Source organism: Giraffa tippelskirchi, chromosome 6 (genome assembly GCF_054371585.1).
Source record: "Giraffa tippelskirchi isolate mGirTip1 chromosome 6, T2T-mGirTip1v1.2.pri, whole genome shotgun sequence".
In the NCBI taxonomy this organism is placed as follows: Eukaryota; Metazoa; Chordata; class Mammalia; order Artiodactyla; family Giraffidae; genus Giraffa; species Giraffa tippelskirchi.
The window spans coordinates 140,246,345-140,271,756 of record NC_137280.1 but is presented as its reverse complement, the minus strand read 5'-3'; the positions used below and the strand labels follow the sequence as shown (position 1 = coordinate 140,271,756).

General features: G+C 39.9%; 2 protein-coding genes and 1 long non-coding RNA gene across 7 annotated transcripts in view; 1 reads left to right on the top strand and 2 right to left on the bottom strand.

Annotated features, from left to right (window-relative positions):
• Positions 1-25,412, bottom strand: part of SGCD (sarcoglycan delta) — a 434,639-nt gene that overhangs the window by 89,835 nt on the left and 319,392 nt on the right. For all 4 annotated transcript variants that reach the window (XM_081501895.1, XM_081501896.1, XM_081501897.1 and 1 more), the window contains one exon: positions 25,169-25,241. In XM_081501895.1, the coding sequence (XP_081358021.1) occupies positions 25,169-25,241 (73 nt within the window). The remainder of the gene's footprint in view (positions 1-25,168; positions 25,242-25,412) is intronic.
• LOC145510508 (uncharacterized) overlaps positions 1-25,412 on the top strand; it is a 329,761-nt gene that overhangs the window by 256,520 nt on the left and 47,829 nt on the right. The window lies entirely within an intron of this gene.
• Positions 16,775-23,767, bottom strand: LOC145510515 (uncharacterized). Its single transcript, XR_014057079.1, has 2 exons — positions 20,934-23,767; positions 16,775-17,535 (listed from the first exon to the last, which is right to left on the bottom strand). It is a non-coding gene; the product is annotated as an uncharacterized LOC145510515 (long non-coding RNA).

The following is a 25,412-nucleotide window of genomic DNA, read 5'->3' as shown; positions in this document are numbered from 1 at the left end:
TAACAAAAGATCTACAGACTTACTACCCATGTTTTTACACCATTATAGCCATGGGACCACATATATTTTTTAAATTAAACTGACATTCTATATTATTTTTTATTTTTTAAAAATTAGATATCTTCATATAAGTTGGCAACAAGCTTCATATTTGATTTGCACTAACTAATGTCTTGAGACATGCACCAGACAGAAAATGCACCCAGCTTTTCACTCTTTTTTTTACACATTTAAAGTTGGTTTTCATTAAATCCAGTGGCAGGAAACATGTTATTTTAGCTACAGTGAACTGCTTTATTATGCAAGCCCTCAAAATTAAATAAAAAACCAGAGAGATTATATTTTCACCTTCATGACAGCATTTGGTTTGGCTACTTCATTTGAGGTAATTCACTTTAGGTAGACAGCTGAGAACCAGAGTATTTTCCCCCAGTAATCCCAAGTTGAGAATTAATCAAGAACATGGCTAACAGTGAAATGTTAATCAGTGAAAAAAAATCACTGTAGTAATTAACAGGACAGCAATTCTTTTACTTTGCAGTTCCTTGCTCTCCCCATTATCTATAGGTAAAAATCCAAATTTATTGGCACCTCATTCAAGACTTTTCATCCATCCCTAATATGCCCCTCCGGCATCATCTTCTATCACTCTTTGTCTCAAAGAGTGACTCTACTGACATTTCATCACATTTCTAACATTTCATGCCTGTGCTTTCATGTCTCCATGTTGTACCTTTCCCTAATGGGTTGCTTTTACCTTCTTCTCTTTCTGGTGATTTCCTACTCATCTTTGAGACACATAACACATGACTTTTAATCTGTGTTCTCAGTTCATAAACTTATTACAAAGCTTTTACCTAGGCCTGTTATAGAGCTGACATTCAAATTTAGCAGGCAATTCACTGAGGTAGGGAACATGATTTAACCATCTTTGCATTCAAAGCATTCCTAAGACAGGCTTACTAGTTGAGTGGATAAAGTACATGACTCTAAAACACTAACAGCCTTCTAAAACCAATAGAGTGCATTGCAACCTGGATTTTTTTACATTTGGTATTAGCATCCCCATTTTGCAAATGAGACTACAGAAACTCAGAGGAGTTAAGTTCTTGGTAACAACTAATAGTGCTAGGATAGCCTGGCTCTAATGTCAAGATTCTAATAGTCATGATGACAGGCTGGTATGTGAGTGATTAGAAATTACAAATGAAATGCTGTCAGAGGTGGTCAAGTACTAAAAAGTTCCCAGACATGGGAATTACAAGACTTTGTTTCCAGGACTGACCACCCCACCTAGCTGTGTGACTTGAGGCAGTCACTTTCCCTTTCTAGGCCTAGATTTCCCCATTTATAATCTGAGAAAATTGGACCAGTTCATATACAAGGGCCATATGCATATTCAGCTCTTATGAACTTTTCTCTCTTAATTGTTTCTTCTTACCTGCAGCCTACAGAATGTTTACTAGATGGAAACCAGCTAGCACACTGAACTACTAATTCTAGTTTAGATATTTGTAGTAAGATTTAAAGACAAATTCTTAATGCTTTCCCCAGAATTTCTCTTAGGGAAGGAATTCTCTTTGGGCAAACACTTTGATGTGCAGCTTGAGGGAAAAAATAAGACCCTGAGGGTATGGGTCTGTAGGAACATGAGTTATCCAAAAGATACCTAAACTTATAGGCATTAGAAAGGACCCAGATATCTGAGGGGCAGGAGTACAAAGTGGAGAGAGACCAAAGGAAGAAAGAAAGAAAGACTGCTCTAGAGAAAAGGGAGGACCAGGTAATGTGGCCTAGAGAATTTTGAGAATGAGAATATTTACTATTGAATTTTAGCTTGTTTTTCTTTTTCATAACTTTCATAAAATCTTCTGTATACATCAGAGCTTTGTGCGAGTAAATCTTTTTGGTGGAAATTAAATTAAAAAAAAAATACTGTGATCCATGTTCCCATTAGTGTGCTTTTACAGACAGCTTGAGCAGGACAGTGAGATGCCCTTAGGGGCTCAAACATAAGTTATCCAGGTAAAGCACATGTGTACACATGTGTGGAGGGGCGATTCACATTCTTGGCATAAACAATTTTCTAGTACATGCAACAGGTGCCTTGTTCTTTAAAAAATCACTGTATTGTGACAATTTTGTGACAGATGGAAGTGACCTGAGGAAGTGTCTCTAATTTGCACAAAAGGAGCATATGGTTTAGTGGTAGTTCTTAGTCTTAAACTGAACACATTCACAGAATAAAAAGCCAAAGTTGGAGTTGATCACAAAACTAGAAGGAGGTTCCTTAGGAAGAACAATACATTTTGCTCAATCTGGCGAAAGGAGTTTTTCATCAGTCACTCTTAGGTAGGTAGTAGGGGACAGGATAATCTCTTCTAAGTAACATAGGGACAAAGCAGTACTTGGTCACTCAACAGAAACCCTCTACAATGCTACTTTCTACTTTCTGTATCAACACAGACTTGCTTGTGCCTTTACGTGAATGCTGCTGCTGCTGCTGCTAAGTCGCTTCAGTTGTGTCTGACTCTGTGCGACCCCATAGACAGCAGCCCACCAGGCTCCCTCGTCCCTGTGATTCTCTGGGCAAGAACACTGGAGTGGGTTGCCATTTCCTTCTCCAATGCATGAAAGTGAAAAGTGGAAGTGAAGTCGCAGAGTCGTGTCCGACTCTTTGCCACCCCATGGACTGCAGCCTACCAGGCTCCTCCATCCATGGGATTCTCCAGGCAAGAGTACTGGAGTGGGGTGCCATCACCTTCTCCATTTACGTGAATAAGAGCTGGAATAAACGCTGGTGTGCACAGCATTGCACTGGTATCCACAGAATTATCCAGGGGTGCAATCAACACTGTAACAAGGAAATTGTGGGTTGCCCAGGTGTAGAAGATACTTCAGCATTTTTCTCCCACCCCCAATTAAAATGTGAGTAGGGCATCAGCTGCTCACTCTGCGCGTTTTCTGTGTTTGGCGGACAAAGACAGAATTCTCAATTGCTTGTATACTCTTCTATTTTATTGCTTGGTTTACAAGCAATCATATCATCCCACACAAACTATAATTTCCTCTTTGGTATCTTTGCTTCCTTCAGACAAACATTATTCACTGAAGAAATAATAATGAACCATTACCTTTGATGTAACAGCTGCCTGTTTGGTAAGAGATGGGAGTGTGCCAAGACAGGAGATTAATGTCACATTAAGGAAAGCAGAGTAAATTTCACTTCTGGATGATGTGTGCATCCTGCAGTTTGCTGTTTACTTTTCCATATACTTATCTAAAAACTCTAATGATCTTTTTTCGGCACAGTGGTGTGTAGAATCTCACCTATTATAAGGTCAACTGTAAACAATGATCTAATAACAACTACCCTAAGAACTTCACTCCAGTAACTTATAATCATTGATTTTTTTCATTCATTCACTTACTCAACCCATCTCTCTAGCCATCCACTTACACAATTTTTACTTAGTATCCACTGATGTGCAAGGCATGGTTTCAGAATTTACAATACTTAGTGTGTATATGGTGATGAGGGTGTGTGACATGGTACCTGTCCCCTTGGAACCCACTTTTCAACCTTCTCTACACCCTGGAATCACCAGGCACATTCCTGTAGGCAGCTCCTCTGCCTCTTTTTTTTTTTTTTGATCATCCCCGTTTTCTTTAGACCTTAAGCATAAAAAATGAGATCATAAAACAACAGTTAACTTAGCTCCTGATTTCTGATTTACTAAATATACACAATACCTTACCTAACCTGTTGATTCCTTTCCTGTATTAGAAGGAGTAAGAATGCAGAATTAAGTGGTTAAACAATGACTGACTCTCAACCCCTAGCTTCCCCTCAGTTATGGCAGGTGGACCATGAGGGTAAGAGGACACCCAATTGCAGACAGACCGTGTGAGCAAGACAGCATTCCAAAGATCAGGAGAAGTCAGCAGGTTTGCACACAATGAAAAGCTGATGAGGAATATTACCTCCTGCCCTAATGATGAACTGAGACAGTTTCTCCTATTTCCCTTTAAAAAACTGTTAATGGCTGAGCAGAATCTTCGCAGTTGGTCTCCAGAGAGAAGTCCACCATCTCTCCAGACTGCCAGCTTTTCTGAATAAAGTACAGTAGGTCCTCTACATATGAACCTTCAAGGTGACAACTTTCAAAGCTGTGAATGCGCATCTGGTTCCAGCAATGAACCGGAACCATCAATATCAGGTGCCATCAATATCAGGTGTGAGTGAAATTGTAGCTTGCCCTCTGTTTCCTATTACTGATGATCCTTCAGCTCTGATATCTTCCACCTTCAGCAGTCAGTAACTCTTCTTGCCTGTTCACCCTATGACAACCCCTGTATACCAGCTGTTGTACTGTACTACTGAACTTTTTAAGGTACTGTACTGTAAGATTAAAAACTTTTTTTTTGTGTGTTTGTTTTTTATGTATTATTTGTGTGAAAAGTATTATAGACCTATTACAGTGCAGTACTACACAGGTGATTTTGATAGTTGGGTGCCTAAGCTAACTTTGTTGGACTTACAAATGTGCTCTCGGATTGGGACTTGTTTGTTTGTAGGTGTTTGTCTGTGTCTTTCTTTTCTACTGAAACTTGCCCCTCAATTTATTGGTTGTTGAACTGTGAGTGTATGAACCTATGTTCGATTACACTCTAAACAATACCAACATCTGGGTTGTACCTTTAGAAGTTTTATTGTTTTGGAATAGAGACTAGGAATCAGAATTATTTTCCAACTCAAGTGCTTCTAATATGAAAATAGCTGGCTTAGTGTTTGAAACCCAGTAAGGGAGATAAATAAAAAACAAGTGAATAAATGAATTATAATTACACGATGCAAAAGGTCTTTAAGAACAGTGTTCTATGCTTTCTGGTTGGCTCCAGCAGCCTCTATTTTGAGATAAGTTCCAAAGGTTAGTAGATTGTGACTTAAAAGTAAACTTTGTTGATCTGCTTTTGTGCATTTTCCCATGCTATGGCTGTGTTTGTAATAACAGACATTTCCTTATTTGCCTCATTTGTGGCAAAATATCAGTGAGGCAATGGCCAGAAAGATGAATCTGGGGCTTTTCCTGCTGTTGAAGGGGGCCAGAATACACCACCCCAAAATATGCCTCTCATGCATAAGGATTATTTTTAGCTGATTATTTTTAAGAAACCATAGACATAGGAAAAGCTCTGAAAACCAAGTAGAAGTTATCCTTCTGGAAGAGACATTTACGTTTCTAAAGGAGACCTCTATTTGTAAGGGACATCTCTCCCTATACCAGGAAGAAAAGGATGATCAGATCCATGGAAACAGCACTTGGACCTGTGTGCTATTTGTCCACTAGACCTCATTCGTAGGGTCTGGTCAAGCGACAAAGCCTTTTGGAAAATCCTCCTAGGGTTTGCTTTTCATGGCCACAGGAGTGTCTAACTGTTATTACCAAAGAGAATTAGTTCTATTAGAAAAGCCACAGCAGTCAGTGTATCTTACAGGTTAATCTTGCCCAGCAATAGAGTGCAGGCAGGAAGCAAGAGTTCAGTGGCAACAGCCTGTGGTTATGAGATAAAAGTCCATTCAACCCTCATGAAAAATAAGTACTCATTGTGGCCTTCAGGGGAAGAAAACAATATAATCCTAAGGGTGTACTTCAATGGAGGGTCAAAAACTTATGGGCATATGTAAAAATAAATGGGCAAAATAGTCAATGTGAAAATTTAAAAAATCCAAAACCTCATGAGAGTTTAAATGTAATTTCACTGTCTTTCTAGAATTATGAGAGAGACACTGAGCCCAATTTTGATCCACATCCTTTTGTAAGTGTGACCCTTGTCACCCAGGTGGTCAAGACCAGTGCCCATCATTGGTCCCATAGTAGTTTCTGCAGGTGAAAAAAGAAGGCCGGCTGGTGTCATACTTGGCAGTTCTCACTTTGCTCCAAGATGGGAGAGTAGAAGGACATGTGGTCATCTTCTCCTGTGAGAACTCCAAAACTGCACCTCAGTGCTGAACAACCATCGATAGGAGAATGTTGAATCCCACCAAAATAAGATGCCCAAGTCCAAGGGCAAAGGAGATGCCCCAGCAAGACAGTATGAGAGGCGAAATCATGTTTACAATCAAAACCCCACATCCGTCAGAGATGCTTGGCTCAAACAAAACCTTGTGTGCACCAGGACGCAGAGATTCCACAGAGACTGAGCCAGACCTGCCTTTCAGTGTTTGAGTGTCTCTTGTGGAGGCACGGATCAGCGGTGGCTTGCTGTGGGGACAGGGACTCTGGCTGCAGCAGACCCGGGAGGCCCGGCTTGTGGTGTAAGTCCTCTTGGAGGAGGTCGCCATTAGCCCATCAACAGAAAATTGGATTAAAGATTTACTGAGCATGGCCTCAACCATCAGAACAGGACCCAGATTCCTCCACAGACAGTCCCTCCCATCAGGGAGCTTCCACAAGCCTCTTATCCTCACCCATTACAGGGCAGACAGAATGAAAACCACAATCACAGAAAACTAAATTGATCACATGGATCACAGCCTTGTCTAACTCAATGAAACTATGAGCCAGGCCATGTAGGACCACCCAAGATGGACGGGTCATGGTGGAGAGTTCTGACAAAACGTGGTCCCCCAAAGAAGGGAATGGCAAAAAATATTCAGCATCCTTGCCTGGAGAACCCCTGAACAGTATGAAAAGGCAAAAAGATATGATACTGAAAGATGAACTCCCCAGTTCGATAGATGCCCAATATACTATGGGATAAGAGTGGAGAAATACCTCCAGAAAGAATGAAGAGATGGAGCTAAAGCAAAAACGACGCCCTGTTATAGATGTAATTGGTGATGGAAGTAAAATATGATGCTGTAAAAAACAATATTGCATAGGAACCTGGTCCATGAATAAAGGTAAATTGGAAGTGGTCAAACAGGAGATGGCAAGAATGAATATTGACATTTTCAGAATCAGTGAACTAAAACGGACCGGAATGGACAAATTTAATTCAGATGACCATTATATCTACTAATGTGGGCACAAATCCTGTAGAAGAAATGGAGTAGCCCTCATAGTCAACAGAAGAGTCCAAAATGCAGGACTTGGGTGCAATCTCAAAAATGACAAAATGACCTCTGTTTGTTTCCAAGGCAAACCATTCAATATCACAGTAATCCAAGTCTATGCCCCAACAACTAATGCTGAAAGCTGAAGTTGAACAATTCTATCAAGACCTACAAGACCTTCTAGAACTAACACCCAAAAAAGATATCCTTTCCATCATAGGGGACAGGAATGCAAAAGTAGCAACTCGAGAGATATTTGGAATAACAGGCAAACTTGGCCTTGGAGTACAAAATGAAGCAGGGCAAAGGATAACAGAGTTTTGCCAAGAGAATGCATTGACCATAGTAAACACCCTTTTCCATCAACACAAGAAATGAGTGTATCCCTGGACATCACCAGATGGTCAATACCGAAATCAGATTGCTTATATTGTTTGCAGCTGAAGATGGAGAAGCTCTATACAGTCAGCAAAAACATGTCCAGGAGCTGACTCTGACTCAGATCATGAACTCCTTATTGCAAAATTCAGACTTAATTGAAGAAATTAGGGAAAACCACTAGACCATTCAGGTATGGCCTAAATCAAATCTCTTATGATTATACAGTGGAAGTGACAAATAGATTCAAGGGATTAGATCTGATAGAGTGCCTGAAGAACTATGCATGGAGGTTCGTGACATTGTACAAGAGGCAGTTATCAAGATCATCCCCAAGAAAAAGAAATGAAAAAAGGCAAAATGGTTGTCTGAGGAGGCTTTACAAATAACTAAGAAAAGAAGATAAGTGAAAAGCAAAGGAGAAGAGGAAAGATACACCCATTTGAATGCAGAGTGTCAAAGAATAGCAAGAAGAGATAAGTAAGCCTTCCTCAGTGATCAATGCAAAGAAACAGAGGCAAACAATAGAATGGGAAAGACTAGAGATCTCTTCAAGAAAATTAGAGACACCAAGGGAAAATTCCATGCAAAGATGGGCACAATAAAGGACAGAAAAGGCAAGGATCTAACCAAAGCAGAAGAGATTAAGAAGAGGTGGCAAGAATACACAGAAGAACTATACAAAAAAGATCTTAATGACCAAGATAACCACGATGGTGTGATCACTCATCTAGAGCCCAACATCCTGGAACGTGAAGTCAAGTGGGCCTTAGAAAGCATCACAATGACCAAAGCTAGTGGAGGTAACAAAATTCCAGTTGAGCTATTTCAAATCCTCAAAGATGATGCTGTGAAAGTGCTGCACTCAATATGCCAGCAAATCTGGAAAACTCAGCAGTGGCCACAGGACTGGAAAAGGTCAGTTTTCATTCCAATCCCAAAGAAAGGCAATGCCAAAGAATGTTCATACTACTGCACAGTTGCACTCATCTCACATGCTAGCAAAGTAATGCTCAAAATTATCCAAGCTAGGCTTCAATAGTGCATGAACCGAGAAATTCTAGATGTTCAAGCTGGCTTTAGAAAACACAGAGGAACCAGAGATCAAATTGTCAACATCTGTTGGATCATAGAAAAAGCAAGAGAATTCCAGAAGAACATCTACTTCTGCTTTATTAACTACGCCAAAGCCTTTGACTGTGTGGATCACAACAAACTGTGGAAAATTCTTAAAGTGATGGGAATACCAGATCACCTTACCTGCCTCCTGATAAATCGGTATGCAGGTCAAGAAGCTCACAGTTAGAAGCAGACATGAAACAACAGACTGTTTAAAAATTGGGAAAGATGTATGACAAGGCTATATATTGTCACCCTGCTTATTTAACTTATATGGAGAGTACATCAAGCGAAATGCGACACTGGATGAAGCACAAGCTGGAATCAAGATTGCCGGGAGAAATATCAATAACCTCAGATATGCAGATGATACCACCCTCATGGCAGAAAGTGAAGAGGAACTAAAGAGCCTCTTGATGAAGGTGAAAAAGGAGAGTGAAAAAGTTGGCTTAAAACTCAACATTCAGAAAACTAAGATCATGGCATCCAGTCCCATCACTTCATATCAAACAGATGGGGAAACAGTGACAGACTTAATTTTGGGGGGCTCCAAAATCACTGCAGATGGTGACTGCAGCCATGAAATTGAAAGACACTTGCTCCTTGGAAGAAAAGATATGACCAACCTAGACAACATATTAAAAAGCAGAGACATCACTTTGTGGACAAAGGTCTGTATAGTCAAAGCTATGGTTTTTCCAGTAGTCATGTATGGATGTGAGAGGTGGATCATAAAAAAGCCGAGTGCTGAAGAATTGATGCTTTTGAACTATGGAGAAGACTCTTGAGAGTCCCTTGGATTGCAAGGAGATCCAACCAGTCTACCCTAAAAGAAATCATCCTGAACATTCATTTAAAGGAGTGATGCTGAAGCTGAAGCTGCAATACTTTCGCCACCTAATAATGCACAGAGCTGACTCCTTGGAGAAGACCCTGATGCTGGGCAAGATTGAGGGGCATGAGCAGAAGGGGATGACAGAGGATGAGGTGGTTGGATGGCATCATCAACTCAATGGACATGAGTTTGAGCAAACTCCAGGACCTGGTAAGGACAAGGAATTCTGGTGTGGTGCAGTCCATGGGGTTGCTAAGGGTCAGACACGATTGAGAGACTGAACAACAACAAATATTGAGGGAAGGGGGTTGTACCTGTTCACTTAACTTAATCCCCACTTGGCTGAAGCTATGAGATTATGATGTGACAGGAAGCAAAACCCTCCATACTTCATTCATTAAGAACTGACTCTAAACTTTGGAATGAATCCCTGAATTATTGAGTGCATTGTAATAGCTCCTCAAGCAGCAAGAGTAGGTTGTGTTTATTCCATTATGGTGTGTGTCTCACAGATGGTCCTCACTGAGCAGCCCAGTCATCTGCAGGGGTCAATAATCAGGAGCCCAGTGCCTCCTGCTCTTCATTTTAATCTCACTCATCATGCACATTTTATATGCATCTGTATTCAAATGCTGAAGGGCATTTTCTTCATTTCCCAAAGAGCTTTCAATGAAGACCACAGAGAGAACCATAAATGAACAGACAGATGCATCATGTTAAGAAGGGTGTCAACTCATTCCTTTAATCACTACACAGTCAATATTCTCCATCATGAATAACTAATGAGTTTCTCAACCCCTTCCTCAGATGTCATTGCAAAAATCTATCTGAGGAATGTCATCTGCACTTAATGAAGGGACAAGCATCGTAATTAAGTTTTAAGCTATTTCTTCAGCATGAAGTTGCCACAAAGTGTGAAATGACTATAATTCACATCTTTAAGACCCTGAATTCATTAGCATCTATTTTTTACTCAAGGTTAGGGGTATGTGCTTGGATTGTCAAAGGATTTCAAATTTGTCTGTGCTTTGTTATTCCAGAGTAAGTGTGCCTGAGCTCAGATGCCAGGCAAGGAAGATTATCATTAATGAGTCAGGTTGTGTTTTTGAAAAAAATCCAAAGACCTGGAAACTCATCTTCTTTTGTGAATAGAAAGCAACCAAGAAATAGAGAACTGGGTGAAAGGGGAATTTATTCCTCTATGAATTATGGTAACTATGGTTCAGAAAATGAATAGGGATTGCAGGCTGGAGGCTTCACGTTAAAGCAAAGTTCACACCAGTCAGAATGGCTGCTATCCAAAAGTCTACAAGCAATAAATGCTGGAGAGGGTGTGGAGAAAAGGGAACCCTCTTACACTGTTGGTGGGAATGCAAACTAGTACAGCCACTATGGAGAACAGTATGGAGATTCCTCAAAAAACTGGGAATAGAACTGCCATATGACCCAGCAATCCCACTGCTAGGCATATACACCGAGGAAACCAGAATTGAAAGAGACGCGTGTACCCCAATGTTCATCGCAGCACTGTTTATAATAGCCAGGACATGGAAGCAACCTAGATGTCCATCAGCAGACGAATGGATAAGGAAGCTGTGGTACATATACACAATGGAATATTACTCAGCCATTAAAAAAATACATTTGAATCGGTTCTACTGAGATGGATGAAACTGGAGCCCATTATACAGAGTGAAGTAAGCCAGAAAGAAAAACAACAATACAGTATACTAATGCATATATATGGAATTTGAAAGATGGTAACGATAACCCTATATGCGAGACAGAATAAGAGACACAGATGCATAGAACAATTTTATGGACTCTGAGGGAGAAGGTGAGGGTGGGATGTTCTGGGAGGATAGCATTGAAACATGTATATTACCATATGTGAAACAGAACACCATTCCATGTTCGATGCATGAGACAAATGCTCAGGGCTGGGGCAATGGGATGACCCAGAGGGGTGGGATGGGGAGGGAGGTGGGTGGGGGGTCCAGGAAGGGGAACACATGTAAACCCATGGCTGATTCATGTCAATGTATGGCAAAAACTATTACAATATTGTAAAGTAATTAGCCCCCAACTAAAATAAATAAATTTATAAAAAAAAAAAAAATAAAGCAAAGTTCTACTGGAGTGTGACTATAGCAGAACCTTGGACAAAAAGAATCTAAAATTTTGAAACTGTTTGCAAAAGAAAGAATAGATTATTCTCCTTTGGAAATGACTTAAGATGAATAGAAGAAAGAAAGGCATGGGATAAATAAGCATATGGCCAAAATGAGAGACTCCAGGAAACTTTGATGGCTCTCCTTTACAAACAAACGTAAAAGAGGCAGTTACTCATCGTTCTGCTGGCTGAGCACATACTTTTGGAAGGAATGAATTTGTGATGATTCACCTAACCTAAACCCCTTTGTGGGCAATGGCGAATGTGGAAGATATCTGAGCCAGTGCATCCAAAAATAAAGATGAGTAGGTGCTATGTACGTTTGTAACAGGAAGACCAGTAGGAGCCTGGGGTGTGCCACACTCTGTGCCAGAGTGTGTGAAGTTTAAAATGAGAGTTAATAAATGAATAGGATGGCTCATAAAGAGTAGAGAAGAACGTTTCAAGACAAGAGAATAGCACGTACAGCTTCTAAGACACTGTCGAGGAAACCAAGAAAAGGGAGAATGGTTGTAGCCTGCAAATTGAGGAGGCTTCTGATTCAACAGTGAACTCAACACATATGTCTATATCTGCTTATTCCAGAAATGCTAACACAACTGAAGTAAATGGACCAAAAAAGGCACAAATGCACAAAGATAAAGAAAAACACTGAGTAGGAGCAAAATATACCACCCCAAGATACATCTCTTTGGCATAAGGGTTATTTTAGGCTGATGATTTTTAAGAAACAGCAGACAAGGGAGAAGCTCTGAAAACCAAGCAGATGTTACTTTTCTGTAAGAGACATTTACATTTATAACTAAAATCTCCATTTGTAAGGGGTCTCCCTCTCTGTACCAGGTAGAGAAAGAAGGCTGAATTTCTAGAAACTCTTATCAATGCAGAAGGCAAGGACAAATCTGCATAAAACCTTACCTTTGTTTACTGTGCTTTTCCTGATAATATTCCATAACTGGCCTCCCCTGCACTCCTCATCCAAATCTTTTGTTTTCAGCTAGAGATGATATATGAAGTGTTGGCTTGGGCCATTTCAGGGAGTTACTCAGTTTTTCTGGGCACCTCCCATGTATACAGGAGGTACGCATGTCATGAAACCTTTTTTCCCATATTAATCTTTCATTACCAGGGTGTCTGAGCCAAGGACTTATAGAGGGAAAATTACTTTTCCTTTCCCACGATTTTGGCAACCCAGATGGAACTTTCTGAGATATCACACTTGTTCTAGAGCCTGCAGATGAGATCCTGGAAAACTGGCAGAAGTAGGAGAAAACTAAGAATTTTTACCAAAGTCAGCTCTCCTGAATTTCGCTTTGCAGTATTCTTTAGGTCAAGAGAGGAAAGTAAAAATGTCTTTTCCCTTCCTTTTCCAATGTAGATTAGGAGGAGAATCTGTTTGTGTGAAGAAGTTCCTTGGGTATAGCAAGTTTGGTAGATTTACTACGGGAACTCTTGTTTTCCACTGGTTCTCCTCCTCCCATATGGTCATCTTTTCCTCTTTGTCTTTTGTTTTACTTGTCATAAGGAGGAGAAGCATAAGTACCAGGTTTTCCTTTCATCTTGTTCTATGTCTTGAGAGCCTGGCTTTGTGAGGAGTGAGAATATTCCACTGGTCTGCACCAGCCAGAGGATGCATGTCCAGGCATGCATCTGGACAACAGCTGAATAGACTGTGAATCCAAGAAGCAGTATTCTCTTGGTTCAGTTGTGCTACTGAAACCAAATAGGACCCTGTGGGCACACCGCTCCCTCCAATACTAGTGCAGCGATGGGGCAAGGTCCTGGTTCCTCCTGAAGGAACACACCTAAACATATCTTTGAGTTCTTCTGCAGGAAGTAAGGCCCTCACCCCAAGTGGAGCTGAGCACAGAGCACTGCCCTGTTACCTCACCACCAATCAATCAGAAAAAAGTCACACACCCTGCCGCTCTCATCCCAAATTTTGCCTATAAAAACCTCTTCCCAAAACATTAAGGAATTCAGGGTTTTTGAGCATGAGTCACCCGTTCTCCTTGCTTGGCCTTGCAATAAACCTTTCTCTGCTGCAAACTCTGATGTTTTGATTTGTCTGGCCTTACTATGTGGCAGGCACACAAACTTGAGTTTGATAACACCAGTTCTGGGGGAACAGGTTGTCATAAGGGGTCCTAGTCCATAAGGGGCCTTCGCTATCTCAATTTTTACTGCTTTGTTAGTACAGACAAGTCCTATTCCAGTGCCACCTGTCTGTTGTCACAGATTAGCAGGCTTGTGACTTGAGGCTTCTCACATATTTATGGGAAACCAGAAATGCTGTTTTCACTACACCATTCTTATTTGCCTGGGGCAGTGAAGGTCTTTGCAGAGGGAGAAACAAAAATAACAAAAGATTGGAAGGAGGGGCAAGTGTAATTCGAGATGAGAGGCTAGAGCCCTCATGTGGGGCCAGATCAACCATTTTAAGGTGGTGCATGAATGTTTTTGCTTATCTTCAAGTCAGTGGGAGCAACTGAAGAACAGCAAACAAAGCAGTGACCTTTAGCACAACTAGGCACATAATTCAAGGCCAGGAAGTCAGGCAAATTTATTTAGTTCTTTCTAAGATGGTCTTAGTTTTATTTATGTTATATTGGTTCTTGAACAACATAAGTTTGAACTGTAGGGGTTCATTTATCTGTGGATATTTTTCATTAGTAAATACTGCAGTACCATACAGTCTGTGGTTGGTTGAATATGCAGATATGGAGAGCCAACTATAAGTTATCTGCAGGTTAACCCCTGCATTGTTCAACGGTCAACTGTATATTCTATCAAACCATGGAAAATTCTGGATTAAGAAAACATATGACATCCACTGACTGGTATTTTTTGTTTTTTATTTTACTTCTAGATCTCAACTTATTTCAGGTAAAAACTATTTGTCAGCTTGTTCCTCTAAACTCCCATTACTCTTTGTTTTGAAAAGGTTATAACTGAAGTAAAACAAGACTGGCTCCAAGCCAGGCATGAAGGGTGTAATTAAACAAGATTTTCTGTCTTTCCATCCAGCAGGGCAATACTACTGGGGGGAAGGAAAGAGAGATTCAGAAGTAATTGTGTGTTTTTCAAGAATAATAGAACAGTCTACCAGCATAAACTTTACATAATAAATGGCAGCTACTGACATTTTAATCAAAATAGAAACAATCATAAAGTCAGGATGCTCTGTGTTGAGGCAGAAGGGAGCCTCAACTCAGGAATTTTGGCAGATATATACACATGCCCAATTTGCTCTAAAAGGCCGAGAGCTTGGCACTTACTTCATGATATCCTGCCTGCCCTGACAACATGGATAAAAGTGCAATTCTATATACCCCTCCGGGTTATGGTCTTATCTTTTGAACACCTTTTTTTTTTTTCATATTTTATAGTCTTAAGTTAAAAAGTTAATCTAAAGTATAGAATTTGAATTTTTAAAGAAAGCCACTTGTCTTAGATAATGATAAAAATGTGTCACACTGCCTCTCAAATTCAGACAAAAATGGGCTGGCCATTATGGGATGATCAGATGCCTCACTGCACAAGACTGATGACTCTAGCTTTTGTAGACAGTCCAGTAATGATTTTGAGAGAAAGTCTTGTGAAACATTTTGGCTATTAAGGCTTTTCCTCTCATATTTTATGGACTTAAACGGATTAAAAATCCAGGACCAGTCTTGGCGAGCACATTGAGAGCATCAGATCTAGATCATAATTCTAATCAACGCTCACTCAAAACTTGCAGATAAAGATGCTTTTGCTCATATCTAGTGGTCCCTACAAGACACAGAGGAAGACTCATGGCCTGGGAAGCTTGGTAAAGTCACATAGCTACTTTGTGACTGGCATGATACCCTGTATTGCAAGCTGAAAGTGAAAGTGTTGGTCACTCAGTCATGTCCGAATCTGCAACCCCATGGACTGTAGCCTGCCAGGCTCCTCTGTCCATGGGGTACTCCAGGCAAGAATACTTGAGTGGGTTGTCATTCCCTTCTCCAGGGGATCTTCCTGACCCAAGGATCGAACCCAGGTCTTCCCCATTGCAGGCAGATTCTTTACCGTTTGAGCTACCCAGGAAGCAAGTATTACAAGCTGGCCAACATAAAAAAACATGCTCATCCATGAAAACAAAAGGCATTTCTTTATTGTTCTTACCTGACTTAATTTTTCTCTCAATCTTATCCTTTTGGATTGTTGAGGAAAAAATTATTCTGGTGTCCTCTCTGTAATTGAGAAGTTTCAACTTTCTCATTAGGATAAATAATCAGTCTAAATTTTGTTCTCCCTCTTTCATATATCATTATGGATATGGCAGAAGTGGGCTTATGTGAGCATGTGGTGACAGGAACAGAGCAAGTTGAGATTCTAGGAGATGTTGCTTTGATCTGCATCACGCTAGAACTTCATGCCTGAGTCCTCACTGGATAAACTCTCTCTGGGCTCCCACAGTACCCACTGAGCCAAGATTGAATGGTACTGGTAGACCCTGAGATCTGGGCAGGTATCCCATTGTGCCAAACTGGAATGTCTTCTTTGGTGCTCTCAGCTCCACTGCAGTGATACTCCCCAGGACCAGCCAGCTCACATCATCAGTTAGCCAAGTGCATTCCTTGACACAACACTACATAAACACTTCTACAAATTGCCTTTCCCCCACCTACCACCCTTGGAACTAAATGAGATTCCAGATTGCTGACCTAGGTCCCCTTTTCATCTCTTTCCAGTGGGTTGTGGGATCACCTTACAAATTGGTTTCCTCCTAGAACCCCAAGTGAAAATGTACAATGACCCTCTGGTTTTGACTTTCCTTAAACCCTACTTAATTGGTTTCTTCCCTCTTTGACTCACGAAAGAAAGGTCATCAGGACACATATTTCACCACCTGCTTTTTGTACATTTCCTATCTTCTTCCCACAATTCACCAGAGACCAGGAGAGATGAACTTGCCACTTCCTCTTCCTGTCTGAATGGGACTCATCTATGTCTAAGCCTCAGTTTTCCCTGTGATGTTATCTGCTATCTATCATTCTCTGGCCTCTAATGACAGAATCATAATGTAGAGAGCAGATGAACACAGACTCATGGGTTTAATATCTTTAAGATGGATTATCTATCACAGATATGAAACTTTTGATAAACAAGGCAAAGCGAAAGGTGAAGATACCTCAAATATCTCCTATCCTTTACCTCTTGTTGTTCTCCTTATATATTCTTTTTTTTTGATCAAATTAATTTTTATTTTTAAAATTAGCTTATTTATCTATTTTTTTTCTTTACAATATTGTATTTTCTAAGAGAAATATGGTGAAAATGGCAACTGGAGAAAGACTGGGCATAAGGAGGAAAAGGGAAATATATATAGAAGAATTAAAACTCTAGTACTGATACTAATAGGAACAAACTAGAATAATAATTGGATGTTGGAATATAGGAGAAAGAGAAAGTGAGGAAGAAAAGGGACATATATATGTACTGACTGGTCTTGAAGATGGGCAAGCTGTATTAGTTTTGTGATTTTAAACCGGACAATATTAAAGTCAAGTGGACCTCATTAAGCCCTGGCCTGTGGCTCTCAGATCTTATTTTTCATGGCATGAACTATGAAATGTGTGAAGAGAAGAGTTGTAAGGTAGTCACCAGCATTTTTGGCAAAATGAGAAAATGGAGACAATACATGTTAATAGAGTTAAGTGAGATTGTCCTGTATTCAATTATGAGATTGTCTTTTATTCTATATCTTCTTATATCCTTTTCTTATATAAAATGCAGTTAATAGTAGATGGAAATACTCAATAGTTTTTTGCTTTTGTCTTTGAGAAATAATTGCTGGTCACCATGATTTGATGGAAACTTTTTATGGGTTGAAGAAACATTAAACTCTGGAAACTTCCATCTGAGTTCTTGCACCCCTATGAGAGAGAGTTTCTTGAGGGTTCTCCAATAGCTGCTGCTGCTACTGCTGCTGCTAAGTCGCTCAGTCGTGTCCAACTCTCTGCGACCCCATAGACAGCAGCCCACCAGGCTCCCCCATCCCTGGGATTCTCCAGGCAAAAATACTGGAGTGGGTTGCCATTTCCTTCTCCAATGCATGAAAGTGAAAAGTGAAAGTGAACTCACTCAGTCGTGTCTGACTCCTAGCGACCCCATGGACTGCAGCCTACTAGGGTCCTCCGTCCATGGGATTTTCCAGGCAAGAGTACTGGAGTGGGTTGCCATTGCCTTCTCTTCTCCAATAGCTAACATGTATCAAATTAGTATTCACTGAACTTTTCCTCCATTCTAGGCACTGGGGCCAGGAGAACTTAAGACACTTGTCTAAGTTCACAAAGCAGACAAGCATAGGGGCCAAATTCAAAGCACAAGCTCTTCAGGGGAAAGGTTAGGGAGTTTGGGATGAATATGTACACATGGCTATGTTTAAAATGGATAACCAACAAGGACCTACTATATAGCACAGAGAACACTGCTCAGTGTAAGGTGGCAGCCTGGATGGGAGGGGATTTGGAGGGAGAATGGATACATGTATATGTACCGCTGAGTTCCTTTGCTGTCCACCAGAAACTATCAACACTGCTAATTTGCTATCCTCCAAAACAAAATAAAAAGTTGAGAAAAGAAAAAGCACAGGCTCTTGACCAACAGGGACACTATTTCATCATTATTCTATATTGTAAGGCCCTGGAGTAAGTAAATGTGCTATTATCTGGCCAATTACATTTCTTTCACTTCTCTTTTGATTCACTTCAATATTTGTGCTATATGATCAAATAATTCTAAATCTAATACATGCAAAACAGAACTATAAGACATTAGTCTAAGTATATGAAGTTAGGGGGTAGAAGAGAGAGAATAAGAAATAAAGAAAATTACAGAACATGTCTGCAAAATGTTTAAAGGGAGAAAATTTAAAAATTTCCTCCACAATGGTATTCCCTCATTGACCACACACCATAGCTGAAAGCTCAATACACAGCTTCTTACCTCTTTGCTCCCCTCCCAACTCCCACCAGCTCTTTCTTTGTATTTCTGTCTTTGTCTCAGTGTGTGTGTTTCTTTCTCTTTACCTGTTTGTGAATATGGAGGAATCAATCTGCCTGACTTCAGGCTCTACTTCAAAGCCACAGTCATCAAGACAGTATGGTACTGGCACAAAGACAGAAATATAGATCAATGGAACAAAACAGAAAGCCCAGAGATAAACCCACGCACATATGGACACCTTATCTTCGACAAAGGAGGCAAGAATATACAATGGAGAAAAGACAATCTCTTTAACAAGTGGTGCTGGGAAAACTGGTCAACCACTTGTAAAAGAAAGAAACTAGAACACTTCCTAACACCATACACAAAAATAAACTCAAAATGGATTAAAGATCTAAATGTAAGACCAGAAACTATAAAACTCCTAGAGGAAAACATAGGCAAAACACTCTCCGACATAAATCACAGCAGGATCCTCCATGATCCACCTCCCAGAATATTGGAAATAAAAGCAAAAATAAACAAATGGGACCTAATTAAAATTAAAAGCTTTTGCACAAAAAGGAAACGATAAGCAAGGTGAAAAGACAGCCTTCAGAATGGGAGAAAATAATAGCAAATGAAGCAACAAACAATTAATCTCAAAAATATACAAGCAACTCCTGCAGCTGAATTCCAGAAAAATAAACGACCCAATCAAAAAATGGGCCAAAGAACTAAACAGACATTTCTCCAAAGAAGACATACAGATGGCTAACAAACACATGAAAAGATGCTCAACATCACTCATTATCAGAGAAATGCAAATCAAAACCACAATGAGGTACCATTTCACACCAGTCAGAATGGCTGCTATCCAAAAGTCTACAAGCAATAAATGCTGGAGAGGGTGTGGAGAAAAGGGAACCCTCTTACACTGTTGGTGGGAATGCAAACTAGTACAGCCACTATGGAGAACAGTATGGAGATTCCTCAAAAAACTGGGAATAGAACTGCCATATGACCCAGCAATCCCACTGCTGGGCATACACTCCGAGGAAACCAGAATTGAAAGAGACGCGTGTACCCCAATGTTCATCGCAGCACTGTTTACAATAGCCAGGACATGGAAGCAACCTAGATGTCCATCAGCAGACGAATGGATAAGGAAGCTGTGGTACATATACACAATGGAATATTACTCAGCCATTAAAAAAAAATACATTTGAATCGGTTCTATTGAGATGGATGAAACTGGAGCCCATTATACAGAGTGAAGTAAGCCAGAAAGAAAAACACCAATACAGTATACTAATGCATATATATGGAATTTGAAAGATTGTAACGATATATGCGAGACAGAATAAGAGACACAGATGCATAGAACAGTCTTATGGACTCTGAGGGAGAAGGTGAGGGTGGGACGTTCTGGAACAATAGCATTGAAACATGTATATTATCATATGTGAAACAGAACACCATTCCATGTTCGATGCATGAGACAAATGCTCAGGGCTGGGGCAATGGGATGACCCAGAGGGATGGGATGGGGAGGGAGGTGGGAGGGGGGTTCAGGATGGGGAACACATGTAAACCCATGGCTGATTCATGTCAATGTATGGCAAAAACCACTACAATATTGTAAAGTAATTAGCCCCCAACTAAAATAAATAAATTTATTAAAAAAAAATAAAAATAAAAATAAAAATTTCCTCCACAATGGTATTCCCTCATTGACCACACACCATAGCTGAAAGCTCAATACACAGCTTCTTACCTCTTTGCTCCCCTCCCAACTCCCCCCAGCTCTTTCTTTGTATTTCTGTCTTTGTCTCAGTGTGTGTGTTTCTTTCTCTTTACCTGTGTGTGCATATATATTTTTAAATCAGACTGTTGACCAATTATTTTTGGTATTGTGAATTTTGAAGAGGACAAAGAAGGGAAGAGGATTGTCAAGTCTCTAATTAAACGAACTCTGAAGCTCTGACAGACTGTTCTTGTCACTTAAACAGTCTTATAAACCACTTATAAACCACTGAGAGCCAATAAATACTTAGCTGGCTATAGACATTTAAAAATACAATTAAAGAAAAATCAATTCATTTTTGTCAACTTGTAGAAGCTTTGCTAATCTTTGTTTCCCAATGAGACACCAAACTTTAAATTTACACATTTCCAAAGGAGTCAGATTTAGTACCTGGTTTAAAAAAAAAAAAAAAAGGAGGGGGGGCTTCCCTTCTGTCTCAGCTGGTAAAGAATCCACCTGCAATGCAGGAGACCTGGGTTCGATCCCTGGGTTGGGAAGATCCCCTAGAGAAGGGAAAGGCTACCCACTCCAGTATTCTGGCCTGGAGAATTCCATGAACTGTATCGCAAAGAGTTGGACATGACTGAGCGACTTTCACTTTCACTCTGGTTAAAAAAAAAGTCTTACCAAATGGTTAAGTGCATTATTGGGAGCCAAAGATGTATTTTATAATTTTTCAGTTTTATCATTAAAATCCTGGTAATATTATGGAAAAAAAATAAACAGGAGCAAAACACCACCATACTTGAGACTGTAGAAAGGGTTTGCTGTCACTGAAACTTCCATTTCTGAATTCAATTAAATACTGTTGAAGCTTGTAAAATTCTCAGTCTTTTGTGACCATATTTGAAACTGCCTTCATGCAATTTTTTAAAGAACATAGTGTTATAAGGAAATTACAGTCCCTTATGTTTGTAAATAACACAGTAACATTCTCGGGAGCTAGAGAAATAGGTTGGGGTACTTTCCCCTATATTAAAAGGCTATAGAGAACCACACTTTTTGATTTCTGAGATGTATTTCTGCTTTTTTTTTTCTTTTGGAAACTAAAATGTTATTTCCTTTGTGAAGCTTATTTAACTCATTTAGGTAGGTTTTGTCATTCTCTGTGTTTCCTCTGATTTGGTTCATAGATCTACCCTAGATCTCATTATCTAGTAATTTGAAGTTCCTTTCCATTTTATTCTCCTTAACTATAAATTATTTGAGTACTCATTTAGCTCTACATTCAGAGTATTTAGCACATGCCTTGACTCTTAATAAAGTGTTAAAAAAATACTTGGTATAAACAAACTAAAAAGACAACCCACAGAATGGGAGAAAATATTTGCAAACAAAGTGACCAACAAGGGATTCATCTCCAAAATATACCGCTCACATATAGTTCTATATAAAAAACAAATACCGATCAGAAAATGGGCAGACGTCTCTGGTGGGACAGTGGGTAGGTATCTGCCTGCCAGTGCAGGGGACTCAGGTTTGATCCCTGGCCGGGGAAGGTTCCACATGCTGTGGAGCAGCTAAGCCCGGGTGCCACAACTACTAAGCCCACAGTATAGAGCCTGCAAGTCACAGTTACTAAAGCCCATGTGCCTAGAGCCTGTGCTCCACAAGAAGAAAAGTCCCATAGCAAGTATGGAAAGAAAAGCAGTGAACCAAAACTCTAGCAGAGAGGAAGCTACCATTACTATAGCTGAGAGTTGAGAGCTTATAGGAAGAAATGTCAGAGGCCTAAAATTTGCCTCTTACTTACAAACAAGCAAACAAACAAATAAAAAAAAAAATAGACCAAACAAAACAAGACAAAAATTCTCCAACAGCCAAGAAAGGGGTTTGAGGAAACAAAACTTTTGAGAGTCCTTTTACCTGAAAGGATTGACCAGTCAATCCTAAAGGAAATCAACTCTAAATATTCATTGGAAGGACTGATGCTGAAGCTAAAGCTCCAATACATTGGCTACTCATTGGGAAAGACCCTGAGGCTGGGAAAGACTGAGGGTAGGAGGAGAAGGGGGCGACAGGGGATGAGATGGTTGGATGGCATCACCGACTCAATGGACATGAATTTGAGCAAACTCCAGGATATAGTGAAGGACAGGGAAGCCTGGTGTGCTGCAGTCCATGAGGTCACAAAGAGTTAGGCATGATTTAGTGACTGAACAAAGTAACAATATTAATTTCATAGTTGTGATAAATTTATAATGAGTATGTTAGATGTTAACATTAGAGGACTATCAGGTGAAGGGTACGTGTGAATTGAATCATTTCCACGAATTTTGCAACTCTTCTTTAAATTTAATACTATTTATTAAAAAAAATGAAAAAATAATGTAAAGTGATTAGACATTTGAAGCAAGAAGTAACCTAGCTTTTTAGGGACAGCAGAGTTCTAGAATTAGCTCAAGGCCACATTCCAGGCTTGCAGTAGGTACCTGACTCTCAGCTCAGGGCTCTTTCCCCTCTATCCAGCTGTCACTAAGGAGTGACTGTTTCTGCTTCAACTGAACAGTTCCCAGTGCGACCTGCTGGTACAAGTCCAGGGAACTCCCTTAGATCACTCTACTTTTCTACAACCAGAAAACACACCAGTGTTAGATCAGTAAAACTGACCCAACTTTAAAGCCAGAGGCCAGAAGACTTAGCAAGTTCATTACTTATTTACTCAATATCCAAAGTCAATACCAGTCAATAACTGGGAGTAAAAATGCAGCACCATTAGATGGCAAATGTGAAACATTCACAGACACACTGGTCTGGGGTAATCTATCTGATTATTCTCTCAATTGGTCAGAGGTTCTGCCACAAAGTGTCATTAAAAAAAAAAAAAAAAAAAAAAAAAAACTTCCAGAAGGACACATTCTAGCCTCCTGATTCAGTTCAAGCTAATCCCTATTTCCCAAGTCTTCCAGTAATAGTTTGTTGCATAGAAAAAAGTCTGTATGATATTTAGAGTTCATATTCTTTTAGACAGCACTTATCTTTGGGCTGATCACTGCAAATTAGTCACTAGTTGTGTAAAAAACAAACAGACCAAAAATGCAACCCCCTCCTCAAATAAAACCCCCCACTCCTAAAGAGGACTGTGGAAAAAAGGGAATTGGGTCACCCATTAGCTTGGTTGAAAGACTTCTTACATTATAGCCACAAGGCTTCCGTGCATTTTCAGAGAATGAGCTCCCTCAGGGTTCTAAAATGCAGGGTTTTGGAGGTGCATTTGCTTAAAAGATTCTAGCTTTAGCACATTAATATGAAACACAGGATCTCATTAACACAGAGTCAGGCAACTTCTGGCCTCTAGAAGCCCTGCTGAAAAGTTATTCCAGTAAAATGTAAAACGTTGCAGTGTGGGGTGTAATTTAAAAAATACAGCCCATAGTACATGAGATTTTGCTAAGAAAATGTTCTCACTCCCCACCAATTATCCTCTTCCATTGGCCCAATTTATTTCCCTATATTCATAAAGACTTACAGGCTTGGCAAGAATGCTACGGTTTTGCAATGAGGTGATATATTCTCCACTTACTGAGGATGTATTTCTGTTTAAGGAAACACCTGCTTCAATGTGGCTGCTGCTGTTTTAGCAAAATAGAGATCTTGGGATTGGTTGTCAAAGAGAAGATGTGACTTGTGCAGTACAGATACATTTACTTATAGTTGATGTCTTTATGAAAGAGTTATTCAGGGCTATTTATGGTGATTTATGACTGGTCTTAATTAAAAGAAATATAAGAAATGAAGAAAGCTGATATTCATTGAATTCTTTATGGCTATAAGTCCATGGGACTGGAGAAGACTTTTGAGAGTCCCTTGGACAGCAAAGAGATCAAACTAGTCAATCCTAAAGAAAATCTACCCTCAATACTCATTGGAAGGGCTATTGCTAAAGCTGAAGCTCCAATACTTTGGCCACCTGATGCGAAGAGCTGACTCATTGGAAAAGACCCTGATAATGGGAAAAGTTGAAGGCAAAAGGAGAAAGGGGCAGCAGAGGATTATATGGTGAGATAGCATCACTGACTCAATGGACATGAATCTCAGCAAACTGTGGGAGTTAGAGTAGGACAGAGGAGCCTGGCATGCTACAATCCATGAGGTCACAAAGAGTCAGACACAACTTTGTGACTAAACAACAACCTAAGTCCACAGTGAAAATTAAAGTTATATTTGTATCATCATACCATTTTATATGTGTTTCTTTAGGAGGGCTGGGGTAGCTCTTTGGTGGTAGGAATGGTTTTTAGGTTATATCTCTCTCTCTTTGTTCATCTGTATGTCTATTATTCCTTTTTGTTTTCCATAGTTGTTTGCCATAAGTACATGGCATTGCAGAGCCCTTTTCTGCTAAAAGCAGCATGCTTATGAATATCTGATTAACACCAGTATATGGAATATCCACAGAACCCAGTCCTAGCACCGGATCATTCCAGAAAATAGACAGCTTGTTTTATATACATATATAGAGAAAAAAAGTATTGTATTTACTGTTCAGCCTCTTTTAAACACCACACTTCTTCGGGCTGATGAGCGCCAATTACTGACTAGTTCTCTAATATGAGAGGATTATCATATCACAAAATACATCATGAAATAAGCATTGCAAATGAATGAATCTTAAGTCTTATTACAAGACTGGCAACCTCTTCCTCCAAACTCTCAACTGTAAGTACTCAGAAAAAATTTTCTCTTGGCTGTAACTTATCTTCACATCCTTTATAACCTCTCTCAGTTTATATACTCATGACACTATGACATCATAGGTATTCAAAATGGATCATCAATCAGTTATACAGAGAGAGCAAATAGCCACTTAATCAATGCAAACCATAGTCAGAAGTTTACCTTAGTTCCTTGAAGGGATCTGCCCTGACATTAGGTGTCTCTATAGATTTAGGGAACACTGTGCCCTCTGCTCCTGCAAACAAAAGAAAAAAGCAAACAGAGGTTGGAGTGTTGGATGGGTCAGCACAATGAATGGAGTTAAATGTGGTGAATCCTTTATACAAACCAATACACACGTATCTGCCACTGGCTCTACGGCAGATCTCTGTGCTGGAGAGCATTGAATCAACTCATGCAAACAGTC